This window comes from Dryas octopetala, chromosome 1 (assembly GCF_963921425.1).
Source record: "Dryas octopetala chromosome 1, drDryOcto1.1, whole genome shotgun sequence".
Classification (NCBI taxonomy): domain Eukaryota; kingdom Viridiplantae; phylum Streptophyta; class Magnoliopsida; order Rosales; family Rosaceae; genus Dryas; species Dryas octopetala.
The window spans coordinates 9,980,220-9,995,122 of NC_141366.1; the positions used below are offsets into that span (position 1 = coordinate 9,980,220).

A 14,903-nucleotide genomic window follows, 5' to 3' on the forward strand; every position below is an offset into this window, starting at 1 on the left:
AGAGTTCGAGAGTTTTGTTGGTTTTGAATTCTGGTGTACTTGGCCAATCGTTGGTGTTTCACTCTGGTATATAAAGCACTATAAATCCTTTCATCTGGGCCATGTGGGATGACAATTCCATTATTTCTAGTTTTCTACTATATTGGCCAAAAAAAGCATCTCGGTCTTTTCCAGAAAAATGATGGAAATTGAGAAACAAATGAATGGGCGGGAAAAGATACTGCAAGTTGCTGAGAAACCGTGAAAGAAACATGAGTCATAAAAGATTAATTGTACACACATGATTAGTAGTTGTGTATACACTCATGAGTCTATCTCTCTTATCAAACAAATTAATGAATATATTGGATATTCAACAAACAAATTAGCTATAATTGAGCATGATTAGTTTTCCAGAAGAAAAGGGCCAAATTCAGTAATCTTTAGTGCTCATGAATGACACAGATAGAAGTAATACATAGAACTTCAACAGACTGGGAAAGAAAACTAGGATATAGACCCACGCATGCACTGCATGTAATTAAGCCTTCAAACTTCTTTGGAAATTATGAACAGGTAATTTAATGTGACACCTTCTCTTCTGTGTGCCCCTAGCCTCCAACACTCTTATATTAGTAGTAGTGATTACCAGTGTTGCAAAAATGACAGATAATTTTGAAACAGTGTTAGTTCCCAAAAAGAATAGTAGAAGTTCATTCTGAGAAATTTCAAGTAAAAGAGAAGGAAATGGAAATGATTGGCTTTGAGAGACGGATTAAGCATTCCAGCAGCAACCAGAAGATACTGTTAGTGGGAGAGGGAGACTTCTCATTTTCTATTTGCTTAGCCAGAGCTTTTGGCTCTGCTGCCAACATTGTTGCCACTTCTCTCGACTCCAGAGGTAATTAGATCAACAATATTGACTGTGTAAACATCATAGTTTTGCATAGAAAAAATCCAAATGAAATTACAAGCTTTATACTTACATGTTCAACTTCTCTCTTATTAATGTGGTTGCTTCTGATATTTATATAAGCAGAGCTGTAAATGTTTGTTAATGACCCAAATGAAAGGATTTCGGGGACCCCAAATTTGGTTCTTGTGCTTTAAATTGAAGGATTCTGGCTGATCCTTTTGTATGCTAATTGTGTCAAACAATGTGTTTAGGGTTTAATAATTTCAGCATATTTCATTAATCATATAAAAGAGGTATTTATACCTGTACAAGTAAGGGTCTAAATAGCAAATACATCTATTCCTATAATTACAAGAAAACCCATATAAACTAGGAATTTAACACTCCCCCTCAAGTTGGTGCATAAACATCACACATGCCCAACTTGATAAGTGAACGATCAAATATCCTACTCGACACAGCCTTGGTAAGAACATCTGCCAGCTGGTCTTCAGATTTCACAAAAGGGAAATCAACAATCTTAGCCTCTAATTTCTCCTTAATGAAATGACGATCAATTTCCACATGCTTCGTACGATCGTGTTGAACCGGATTATGAGCAATCTCAATCGCAGATTTATTATCACAAAATAACTTCATAGCGACCTTGGGTTTATACCCCAAATCTATCAACAACCTCCTCAGCCATAGGAGCTCACAAATACCATTTGCCATACCTCGATACTCCGCTTCTGCACTGGATCTAGACACCACCTGTTGTTTCTTACTTCGCCAAGTAACTAAATTACCACCAACAAAGGTGAAATACCCAGCTGTAGACCTTCTATCATCTGCTGATCCTGCCCAATCAGCATCTGTAAATCCAATAACATCCAAATGGTCATGTTTACTAAATAACAACCCTTTACCTGGTGCGGATTTCAGATACCTCAAGATACGCTCAACTCCATCCATATGTAATTTTCGTGGGTCATGCATGAACTGACTCACCACATTAACAGCATAGGCAATGTCCGGTCGAGTGTGAGCTAGATAAATTAATCTCCCCACAAGTCTCTGATATCTTCCTCTGTCAGTCGGAGCAGAATTGTAGCTTTCAAACAACTTATGGTTCTGCTCAATAGGAGTTGCAGCAGGCTTACAAGCAAGCATACCTGTTTCTGTCAAGAGATCAAGAACATACTTTCTCTGGGACAAAAAAATACCATGTGAAGATCTCGCTACTTCAATTCCAAGGAAATACTTCAGGTTACCTAATTCTTTCATCTCAAACTCAGAAGCCAGGTAAGTTTGTAGCGAGGCCATCTCCTCATGATCATCTCCTGTCAAAACCATATCATCCACATATATAATGAGTACAGTACGCTTGTTTCCTCTTCGTTTAATGAATAGTGTATGGTCTGAATTACTTTGTTTATAGCCTGCAGCCTTCATAGACTTGGAGAACCGTCCAAACCAGGCTCTAGGTGATTGCTTCAGGCCATACAATGCCTTCCTTAGTCTGCACACCATACCAGACTGTTCTAGTTCAGGAATTCCAGGAGGAGGATCCATATAGACCTCTTCTTCAAGATCGCCATGCAAGAATGCATTCTTGACATCAAACTGAAGAAGAGGCCACTCCAGATTAACAGCTAGAGACAGCAACACCCTCACAGTATTCAACTTTGCTACTGGAGCAAATGTCTCCTGATAGTCAACTCCATAAGACTGAGTGTACCCCTTGGCAACCAACCGAGCTTTATACCTCTCTATGGAACCATCAGCTCTATGTTTAACCGCATAGACCCATCTGCATCCCACAGGTTTCTTCCCTTTAGGTAACTGAACCAACTCCCAAGTCCTATTTTTCACCAATGCCTCCATTTCTTCTGCCATTGCCTTAGTCCATCTCGAATCTGCTAAAGCATCCTGCAAATTTCTTGGGACAGATACAGAAGATAATTGATGCACAAATGACTTATATGACTCGGATAGCCTATGCGAAGACACATGACTATTTATAGAGTATTTGGCTTTGGCGTTAGGATCTGGTTCATAAGATGTAGGTGGAATACCTCGGGTTGACCTATGTGGAAGCTTATACCTAGAGGTGTCAGGCTCAGACTCAGATTGGATACTCAAATCATCAGAAAAAGAAGGGGAAATAGGAGAAATAGGATGTACCTCATGAGACATTTCTGGAGAAGATTGTATCAGTGGTGAAGTATGAGGACTGAGAGTTGTACTATCATCAACCAAACCTCCAACCACTGAGGAGTCAGAAAGACCACTGCTGTCACACTGCACCACCGAGTCTGTAGGTAAGCAAGATTGATCTACCAGAGGAGGTATGTCACCCACCGTACCCACTGAGCGCTCGATACTACATTGCTCGTCCTTTTTTTCCTGTAACCTGAAAACATTGAAAAACTCCATATCTATGGCATTCGACCCTTCACCAACGTTCTCCCCCTGAAGGGAAGATGCGGAACACTCATAAAACAATTGTTCCTCATGAAATGTAACATCCATAGATACATAGAACCGTCGAGACGGAGGATGATAGCACTTGTATCCTTTAGTAGCACGACCATAGCCAACAAAGACACATTTCAAAGCTCGGGGCTCCAATTTGGTACGTTGATGCCCATGTAAATGGACATACACAACGCAGCCAAACACTCGAGGTTCCAAATGCAAAATAGATGGAAGCTCACAAGAAGCAGCAAGGACATCCAATGGGCGCCGAAAATCGAGAACACTAGATGGAGTGCGGTTAATTAAGTACACTGCTGAGCTAAGGGCATCGCCCCATAAGAAAGTCGGTACCCGACCACCAATCAACAATGATCGAGCAACCTCTAATAAGTGTCTATTCTTCCGTTCAGCCACCCCATTCTGTTGGGGAGAATAAGAACAAGATGTCTGATGGATAATGCCATGTAAACCAAAGTAATCTGTCAATCCTTTGTTAACATATTCGCCGCCATTATCAGAGCGGAGAATACGAATCGAATGATTGAACTGAGTTCTCACCATCTGATGAAACAATTGGAATACTCCACATACATCACTTTTATTATGAAGAAAATAAATCCAGGTCATACGCGTGCAATCATCGATGAATGTGACAAACCATCGAACACCATTACAAGTAGAAAGAGGGGCAGGTCCCCAAACATCAGAGTGAACCAAACCAAAAGGAATTCCACATTTATTATCATTAGAAGAAAACACTATTCGGTGACTCTTAGCCAACACACAAGTTTCACATTGAAAATCCTGGAAATTACAACCACGAAACAATGAGGGAAATAACCGCCTTAGATAACTAAATGAAGGATGACCCAACCGCTGATGCCAGAGCCAGATCTTCTTCTTATTTGCAACTAACTGAGTACCACTAACGTGATGAGCCTGACTGACACCATCCAGACCCAAAGTATCACCATCCAGATAGTACAAGTCCCCATCTCTCCTACCACTGCCAATCCTCTCCTTGGTATGAATATCCTGAAAAATACAGTGAGTAGGAAAGAAAACAACAACGCAACCACGAGATGCAGTTAGTTGACTAACAGACAATAAATTGCAGTTTAAAGACGGAACAAACAAGGTATTAAACAAAGTAAGAGACGAAACAGACACAGTTCCAATGCCAAGGACTGGAGAAGACACACCATTGGCATTAGTGATGAATGGTTTGGGACTATTAGATGACAAGGATTGGAATGCATATCTATCACAAGTCATATGATCGGTGGCACCTGTGTCAATTATCCATGTATTTGTACAAGAATTAGCAGGAGTACGCAAAGCACAATAAGATGTACCTGACTTAGCAGCAAAAATAGAAGTATTGACCAAATTTCCCTTAGGAGCCGGTTGGGTAGCCTTAAAAAGAGAGTCCCCTGGAGATGCCTTCATGCCTTTCGGATGCCATTCCGGATACCCATGAAGTTGAAAGCACTTCTCTACCACATGATTAGTACCATTACAATGAGTACATTTCCGAGTCTCATTCTTTCTAGAACCGAACCGGTTACCACTTGAGGGTCTGGCCACCATGGCCATACTAGTATTAGTAGGACCACCAAGCATGACATCCTGGCGATTAGCTTCAGCACACACTGTAGCATAAGCAGTACGAAGATCAGGCAGAGGAGAGGTAGCAAGAATCCTTCCTCTAACACTATCCAAATGTGAATCAAGTCCAGCCAGAAAAACATATAGCCGATTAGCACTAACAATATCATTATACAACCCAATATCTCTCGAACATTCCATAGGACAAGGTTGAATTGCATCCACCTCCTGCCAAAGTTTTTGTAATATACCATAATATTCAATAATAGTGCGACCATTTTGACGAGTGGAAATAACCTGACAATGGAGTGAATAAGCCTTGGAACCATCCTGACTCACAGAATACTGCCTCTTGAGAGCGTCCCATATCTCCTTGGCTGTCGCCATACGAATGAACAATGAACGCACATCTTTGGTCATTGCATCCAAGAGCCAAGACTTAACCATGCAATTTTCATCTTCCCAGGCCTCAAATTCAGGTGAATCATGATCCGTAGGCATAGGATGTGAACCTGAAACTAAACCCCAGCGCTTCCGGCCTCGGATCTTATTCTTTGCATTTAAAGCCCACTCACCATAGTTTGTGCCATCAAGCTTTTCTGGTGTGATTACTGAGTCATTAAAGGTAACCGGAGGAAGTGTAGGAGGTGTACTCAATTCAGCCTTCTTGCCATCAGTTTTGGAAGAGTCGGCCATGATACCAAAAAAAAAAACTTAGACCAAGAGACGGAGTTGTAGCAGCGGAACAAGTAGCAGGTCACACACACAGCAGTGAGCAAATCACACAGCGGCTGATCGCGTCACACAGTAGCAAGAGAACATGCACACAGCAGCAGCACAAAGGATCAGCGTCAGAGAGAGAAAGACCGACTGCACTTCAAGCAGCAGGAAGAATCGCCAGCGCCGGCGGTGCAGCAAGGGAAGACGACAAACAGCGGCGTCGTCTGGGCAGCGGCGTCGTCTGGGCAGTGGCGAGGGAAGACGACGGCGTCTGGGCAGCGGCGTTGCACACAGGAAGTCGGCGTCGTCTGGGCAGCGGCGAGGGAAGACGACGGCGTCTGGGCAGCGGCGAGGGAAGACAACGGCGTCTGGGCAGCGGCGTTGCACACAGGAAGTCGGCGTCGTCTCTGCACACGTCGTCAACCTCTGGATGCAAGCAGAACGACGGCCGGCGACAGCAGCGGCGGGCAGCAGCGGCGGCGTCGTCGTCGTCTGGGCAGCAGCCGGCAGCAGCGTCGTCAACCTGGGCTGATCAACCTCTGCGTGGCGACAGCAGCGGCGGGCAGAAAGTCACGCAAGACCAAAAAAATAATCCCAGCACTCAGCCATAATTCAATTAACTGGGCACGCAAGGAACAATAAAACAGATCAAGATCAACCCTAACACACCACCAAAAACCTAAATCTGATGAATAGGAGTTTGGGTGGCTCTGATACCATGTCAAACAATGTGTTTAGGGTTTAATAATTTCAGCATATTTCATTAATCATATAAAAGAGGTATTTATACCTGTACAAGTAAGGGTCTAATAGCAAATACATCTATTCCTATAATTACAAGAAAACCCATATAAACTAGGAATTTAACAAATTGTAGAGGTACTAGTGGTGAACTATTCAAAAGCTATGATCAACTTGAGGGAATTAGAACTCAGGGGATGTACAATATTAATATTGCATGGTTGTGAATGTCCACACCATGAGCCAACACCCTATCCTGATGAATATTGTGTTTGATCGCATTATCTTTAATTTTCCTCACGCCGGTTACTTGAATGGCTCCTCTTCGTCTGAACATTGCAGTCTCCAAATTCGGTTAGTCCAGAAAACACCTGCACGGAATTTTTGTATAAACCATATGTGTAGGTCATGTCATATAATAATAATTATAAGAAATTTTTTCAAAGGATCATGCATGGTCCTTTAGACTAAAATTATGAATTTTTCAGGTCCCACCAAAGATTGGTTTGTGGGTACGTGAAGAGCGCACGTCAAATGGTGACTACAAGTGGAGAAATTCATGTGACACACAAGACATCATTTCCTTTCAGTTTTTGGAAAATAGTGGAGTTGGCAGAACATGTTGGGTTATATTTGCTCAAGGAAGAAGGGTTCTCAAAATGGGATTATCCAGGTTATGAAAACAAGAGAGGAGCTGGGATACGTGATCAAACTTTTCCTGTTGGAACATGTAGCACATTCAGATTTGCCAATTAGCAGTTGTGCCCTTCTTATACTTGTTTCACTTCCAGTTTCGAGGACTTTGGTTCTTTTGGTGGTAATTAATTATTATAAGTTGTTGGACTGAGGTTAATATTAGTCCTCATATATGCATCTCTAGGCCACAGCATTTTTGGTTTTGTTTTATCTAAATTTTGTGGTGATTTAAAACACTACAGTACTGTGTAAGCAAGTGAATTGCCCTATCCTTAATTATCTTCAAAATCTGTCATTTTCTTGAACTATAATTGAATACTTGATGATTGAGTCTCACACAGACTGCACTTGTTGGAATTAGGAATTGTATGGAAGGTAATTCTGTCAAGTCCCTATATTCAAAAGGTATGCATACTTTATAGCTACATTTGATTAAGGACTGAATCAAAAAACATCAAAAAAGTAAAAGAATCAATTAAGGGCAGAACAAGCATTGAATGAGCCAAGTGCATGTCTAATAATTAATGCCATATATACTCATGCGTGTCTTCACCTAATAGATACATACTTTAATGTGGTATCAAAATCACCCTTATGTCTCATGGGCTGGTTTTTCATGATTGGTTGTTGATTAACCTTAAATCCAAAGCTGTTTCTGTTGCTGGCATTCAGTGGAGGTTTGTGTTTTGTTTTGCTTGTTGGTTTATTTGGAAGTGGAGAAATAGAATTATTTTTGAGGCTGATTTCTCTCTTCCCTCCAATCCCAATATGGTTATTGAGGCCTCTGTCAAAGAATGGTTTGCTGCTATGGCTACTCAATCTTGCAAACCTGCTAAGGTCCAAGTTCATTTATGTTGGTATCCTCCTCCTGTCAATTGGGTCAAATTAAATGTGGATGGTAGCAGACTTGGCTCTGATGGTTCCATTAGTGCTGGTGGTGTTTTGAGAAATAGTAATGGCTATTGGCTTGTTGGTTTTGCCTCTAAATTGGGTAAAGGTGAAATTCTTTCTGCTGAGATTTGGAGCCTTTATTTAGGACTGAAGATTGCTTGGGATCATGGATATAGGTTGGTGCAGGTTGAAATGGATTCTAGTACTGGTGTTCAGCTTGTTACCAAGGTTACTTCTGGTCTTCATCCTATGGACTCTCTCATTTCGGCTTGCAGAAATTTGATATTCAGGGATTGGAGCTGCCAGGTTTCGCATGTCTTTAGAGAAAAGAATAGGCTTGCTGATGGTCTTGCTCATATTGGGCATTCCTTGGTGCTTGGTTTGACTATTTTTGAAGATCCTCCTCCTGCTTGTGAGATGCTGCTTATTGAAGATTTGGTTGGGCTTTCTAGAAGTCGTTTTGTTAATAGCTAGTTTCTTTGCTGTTTGGGTCTTTTAGGCCCCCACTCTACCAAAAAAAAAAAAAAATCACCCTTATGAACTACATATAAGAATTCTCAAGTCATTTAAAAGTGGACCATTTGTCCACGTATATAACCACCTAAAAGAGAAGTCCCACGTAAGGAAACTAGTCCCATGCACATTGGATGGACCTAGTGTAATTAGACCAAATCTACTGGTTTTTCAGCAAGGCCCAAATCTAATAATTTATTGAATAAAAAAAAATTTATTAAATAATTCTGCATGGAACTTAAACAGACACATAAGAAAGAAAGTTAAACAAGGAGACCTTTCAAATACCAACAGGCATGCATGTAAAGCCTTCAAACTTGGGGAATTTAATGTGACACGTTTTCTTCTCAATCCCTATGTGTGCTTTCTAAATCAAAAGGAGAGGCCAAGAGTTGCCCCTACCCTGCAACTCGTATATTGATATGTGGTGCAAGAGTAACAGAGAAATTTCTGACCAAAAACTAGAAGAGTGAAAGAGAAATTGTTCAAACAGTTTTAGGTTCCAAAATGAAGATTAAGAAGAAATCAAAGTATTCTGAGAAATTTCAGGTAAAAGAGAATCAGAAGGAAGTGTTTGATTTGGAGAAACATATCATCAAGCATTATAGCAGCTCCCAGAAGATACTGTTAGTGGGAGAAGGAGACTTCTCTTTTGCTCTTTGCTTAGCCACAGCATTTGGCTCTGCTAGGAACATGGTTGCCACTTCTCTTGACTCCAGAGGTATATATTTGAATCAACATTGACAGTCTCAACATCATAATATACAGTACATTATATTTATACTAATTCCTAGTGTCTATTTCTTATTGTCTAATATATAGTACAAGATACACACACACACACATATAATATATATATACTTACCTATTCAAGTTGTCTCATTATATGTGCATTTGCTTCTGATATTTACACAATTAGCAAATCTGAAATGTTCCATAGTGGCCCAAATGAGAGAATAGAGGGGACCGATTAAACATTTTATTCTTCTGTTCAAATAAATTTTCAGCTGATTGTGAAATGGTTTGTGTGCTAATCGTAGAGGAATTAATCAAGTATTCAAAAGCTATGAGCAACTTGAGGGAATTAGAGGACAGGGGTTGCATACTATTGCACGGGGTAGATGTCCACACCATGCTCCATCACCCTCTTCTCATTAAGATACAGTTTGATCGGATAATATTCAATTTTCCTCACGCTGGTTACTCCAACGGTCCACGTTCATCTGAGAAAAAGAAGTCCCAAATTTGGTAAGTGCATGTATGTTGAAATCATCTACTTATATTTTTGGTGTTGATTTTGTGTTGTTTATGTCAACAAAGACGGCTCTTAGGCCAAGTTTGGTGTTATGCCATTTGGGTCAGGTGTATCAGGGGCTTCTTTTGGACACAAATGAACACAGACACAAAAAAAAAAACATACAAAGTAGAGGATCCTATTTCTTAGTGAATTAAAAAAATGGTTTTCTTAAATTGAAGTGATGCATTTTTCAGGCTGCATCAGAATTTGGTGATGGGATACTTGAAGAGTTCCCGTGAGATGCTAAGCAGAGGTGGAGAAATTCATGTGACTCACAAGACATCATACCCTTTCAGTGAGTGGGAAATAGTGAAGTTAGCAGAAGAGGTTGGCTTGTTTTTGGTTCAAGAAGCTAGGAAGGTTCTCACTTCTCACTACAGGAGTATCCAGGTTATAAGAACGAGAGAGGAGCTGGGATTTGTAATTAAACTTTTCCTGTTGGAAAGTCTAGAACCTTCAGATTTGCCAAGCAGTTGTACCCTTCCACCACTTCCAGTTTCCACCGGCACCGCGGTGTTTTGAGCATTACTACATGGTCTGCTGACGTGGAAGATATGGCTTGCAAATATCTAGAGAGATTAGACATGAGGAAAGCAATGCGGGGTCTCAAGATTTAAAGATCTTTATAGGATTTGAAGGTTTCCAAGATTGTATGTTGTTGTTGGGTCGTTTTAATGTATTAGCTAGAATGTGTCTTAAGACACGTGTGAGTAAGAGAGCTGTGAATTTATAATACTTCTTGTGTGAGACAGTGAGAGACTGAGAGTAAATTAAAACTTTGTATCAATACCGTATATCACTGCTATCTGTGCTATCATTGTTACGTAAGAAAACTTGGCTGTATGATATCATAGTTGTCAGTTCAAAACTTCAAATGGCATTTAAACAGTTACATAAGCCTTTCTGATTCGGTTGATTTGTTAGAGATATTTTTAATAGTTAAATCTAAAAAATAAATTATTCTAATTATAAATTTATATTATAAAAAAAGATATAAAACTCTTCCCAAGACCTAGACTTAAATCCAACTCATCATGCCTAGCGTAAGGTGTAGCTCGTTTCAGAATTGCTTGGCCTCAATTAATGTGCAAATATACTTTTTTTTATTAATGACACTAGCTATCTGTAAGACTGTAATTGGTATCATTAATTGTTAGATAAGAAACTTGGAATATTGCATGTGTGTTGAGTGTTGTTATCTAAATGATATCCTAGCTGTCAATTCAAATGAGATTTGCAAAAAGCAGAAAAAGAGACAGTGGGGTTCTGAACTTCTGATGCCGTCAATTTCTTATTAGTAGTCTATATCCTGCTACCGCATATGTGACATTAGGAATAACATTATAAAGCTGGGTCCTTCCACCCAATAATTTAACCACTTTTGTGTGTGGATCAGTGGATGTACCGCTGTATGCTAGATGAACACTACGAGTCTATGAAGCCAATAAACTTTGTTTTATGGAACCGCATTTTCGTTTTTTTCCCTCGAAAATTGTCTACTTATGACACTGGGATTGAAATTAAATGGACTGCATTCATTGTGAGAGTACCAATTACTAGTAAGATATTGGTTTAGTGCTAATTTTTTATACAATGTTAATTTAGAGAGATTTAAGTTTAAATATTTTTACAATTCTATCTATGAGACATACATCCCATAAAAGCGAATAGATTGAACGACCCCAACAACTATACCCTAAGATATAAAAGGAAGTTGTCAATCCAATGGCTCAAAATGCATCTATACCCTACAACATTTGCAAGATAGAAAGAGGTTTATTCGTACATTTGCTTCCTGAATTTTAGATTTTTTTTCATTTTACCCTCTCACATTTATTTGTATCATATAACCTCCTGAATTTTTATGTCGTGTCCTACATTGTCCGAATCTGTCAATTTCGTCTTAACCTCCGTTACAAATGCTGATGTGGCAGAATAATATCGTATTTTCAATCATAAAATATATTTAAAACTATATTTAAATTAATATAATAAAAAACTTTAAATTAAAATAATATTTTAAATGTAAAATCTTAAAATTCAATTAAAAAAAAAAAAAACCAATGCCCTCTCTCCCTACCCACTCACTGCACATGCCGGCCACCCCTTACTCCATCCCCTCCCCCACCCAGCCCATCCTCTCCTCTTCCCCTCCCCAACACAGCCTCAACCCCGCCCATTTCCTCTCTCTCACTTTCTCTATGCCTCATTTTCTCTCTCATCTTTCTCCGCCTCTCCTCTTTCTCTCTGCCCCCACTCAGCTCCCCCTCCCCCTTCCCCCAGGCCTACCCCACCTTAGCCCCGATCATTTTCTCACCATTTTTTTTTTCTATCTTTCCTTCTCCTCCCTATCTCTTTCTCTCTCTCTTTGCGGCCATGGCCTCGACATAATTGGGTCAGCCCAGCCAAGCCCCGCCCTCAACCCAACCCTTCCCCCAGCCCTACCCAGCTCCACCTCAAACCCACCATCCCACAATCTAGAGAAAAAATCTTGTTTTTTTTATTTAATTAAAATATCAATTTTATTTTTATTAATTAAGCTTATATTTTAATTAAAAAAATATAAGAGGGTTGCCAATATGGCATATTGGGTCCCACAAATATGACAAAGATTGGTCTTATGTGGCTAAAAAGTAGAAATTACCCCGCCACGTCAACATTTGTAACAAAAGTTTAGACATAATTGATGGGATTGGACAATGTAGGACACATTATAAAAATTTAAAGGTTTATATAATACAAATAAATGTAAGGGGGTAAAGTGAAAAAAAAAAAAACCCTTAAAATTCAAGAGGCAAATGTGCGAATAAACCATAGAAAAATGTCAAAATTATCTCCTTATATATCCCTAGATAAAAAATAAAAGAAGTATGAGTAACAATTGTGCTATTTGTATGATAGGTATGGTTTGATTTATTATTGGTTTTCCTCCATTTTGGGGTTTGGCATGGTGACTTTTGTTAATTTTTTTTTAAGTAAACTAAAAATTCTTAATTAGAATATTTTAAATGTCGTTTCTCAAACGAAGACAGGAGGTAAAAACGGAGCCTTTTTCCTAAAATTTTTCCTTTTCTAAATAAACAATATTAGTACTGAAAAGTTTGCAACACGATCCTATTTCAAATTTCAATTTAAGCGACACTTGTCCTTAATTCGTGTGCGTGCCTGTGACGCTGTATTAGAGTACAAGCGAAAGCGTGTTAGCGAAGATGTTCACGGTCTTAGTTCCCGAGAAAAAAAAGAAGAAATCAAAGAGTTCTTCTGAGAAATTTTAAAGTAAAATAGAATCCAATGGAAGTGTTCAGCTTTGAGAAACGGATTAAGCATTACAGCAGCTACCAGAAGATACTGTTAGTGGGAGAAGGAGACTTCTCTTTTGCCGTTTGCTTAGCCAGAGCTTTTGGCTATGCAGTCAACATGGTTGCCACTTCTCTTGACTCCAGAGGTAACCAGATCACCATTGACTTGTGTCAACTTCTAAATACATTACTTTTTATTCCTAATTTCTACCCAACACTGTAAATTTAATTTATTCCTTGGGTTTGCAGCAAACCCATTTAAATTCATATATTAAAAAAAAAAAAACCCAATTTCAATATTAATAACATGTTTTTTGGTCTGAAATTTGTATTTGGTGATGACCCAGATGAAATAATAGATGGAGGGGACCAAAGATTTTGTCTTTTTGTTTAAACTAGAGGGTTTGACTGAAATCCTTTGCGTGCTAATTGTAGAGTCATTGATGGTGAACTATTCAAAAGCTATGAGCAATGTGAATGAATTAGAGAGCAGGGGATGCATAGTATTGCATGAGGTGGATGTCCACAGCATGAGCCATCACCCTTTCCTGATTCGTATGCGGTTTGATCGCATAGTCTATAATTTTCCTCACGCCGGTTACTTGCATGGCCCCAATTCCTCTGAGCAAAACAAGTTCCAAATTTGGTGAGTTCAAGTAAGACCATATTAATATACAGTGTTGTTAAGAATTATATTTTCTATGGTATATTTTCTGTGCTAATGCTGAATTTGGTTTAGAGTAAAGGGTTTAATGTTTATGATTTATATCGGAAAGTTAATTAAATGGAGGTTATGCATGACGTAGTTTTGGTGATTAAATTCATGCATTTTCAGGTTTCATCAGGATTTGGTCAGGGGATTCTTCACGAGTGCACGCGAAATGCTGACCGGAATAGGAGAAATTCATGTGACACACAAGACAAAATTTCCTTTCAGTGAGTGGAAAATAGTGAAGCTAGCAGAAGAAGTTGGGTTATATCTGGTTCATGAAGAACAGTTCTCAATATGGGACTATCCAGGTTATGAAAATAAGAGAGGAGCTGGGATGTGTGATCAAACTTTTCCTGTTGGAATATGTAGCACCTTCAAATTTGCCAAGCTCTTGTACCGTTCTCCCGCTACCAGTTTCCACCTCGGGGCTTATGGTTCAGGTCCATGGTCTGGATTCTGGAATTAATTGTCTTCTCATGCAACTGTAAGCCACAACGTATGAGTTTTGTTTTGTTTTATTTAAACTTTGTTGTGATTCTGAGTACTACAATGAGTAAAATATATTACGCAAGCGATCGAATTCTGTGAGCCTAAATTGTTTTCAAGGTTAATACACCAAATCGAATGAGTCCATTAACCTTGAAATTCTACATATATATCACGAGTCCACTTGTTTTTCTTCCCCAAAAACTTGACAAAAATCCAACTCATCGGCTAATTTTGAAATGGTCTCATGCATTACATCATGAACTTGGCAGTATAAAGCTCCTTGTAGCGGATTTTTGGTTTAAAATCCTGGACCAAGCTTGTAGGATGAGCTCTTTTTTGGTCAACTGTACGTAGAATGAGGTAAGTCAAGTATTCTGCTGCTATGTACATCTTCTAATGAGTAATGATGACTTACTTGCCTTTCTTTTCTTTCAAAGAACCTTCAGCTATCCACTTCTGGATTACTCATGTGCTTTTCACAGAGTAACTCCATACTACCATATATCACTTTTTGCTCCCGCTACTTTTTCCCTGAATCTATGAGAATATCTTATTAGAGGATTTTTGAGTGGAAAATTTGAA

At 39.2% G+C, this 14,903-nt stretch overlaps 1 protein-coding gene and 1 pseudogene across 1 annotated transcript; both read left to right on the forward strand.

Moving 5' to 3' along the window:
* The first annotated feature begins 726 nt into the window (after positions 1 to 726).
* LOC147297601 (uncharacterized) lies at positions 727 to 10,451 on the forward strand (annotated as a pseudogene).
* Positions 10,452 to 13,092: 2,641 nt separating this feature from the next.
* LOC147297602 (uncharacterized protein At4g26485-like) lies at positions 13,093 to 14,376 on the forward strand. The gene is made up of 3 exons (XM_086229537.1): positions 13,093 to 13,266; positions 13,556 to 13,766; positions 13,956 to 14,376. The coding sequence occupies exons 1-3, from the start codon at positions 13,113 to 13,115 to the stop codon at positions 14,296 to 14,298; spliced, it is 708 nt and encodes a 235-aa protein (XP_086085663.1). The 5' UTR covers positions 13,093 to 13,112; the 3' UTR covers positions 14,299 to 14,376.
* The last annotated feature ends 527 nt before the right edge of the window (positions 14,377 to 14,903 follow it).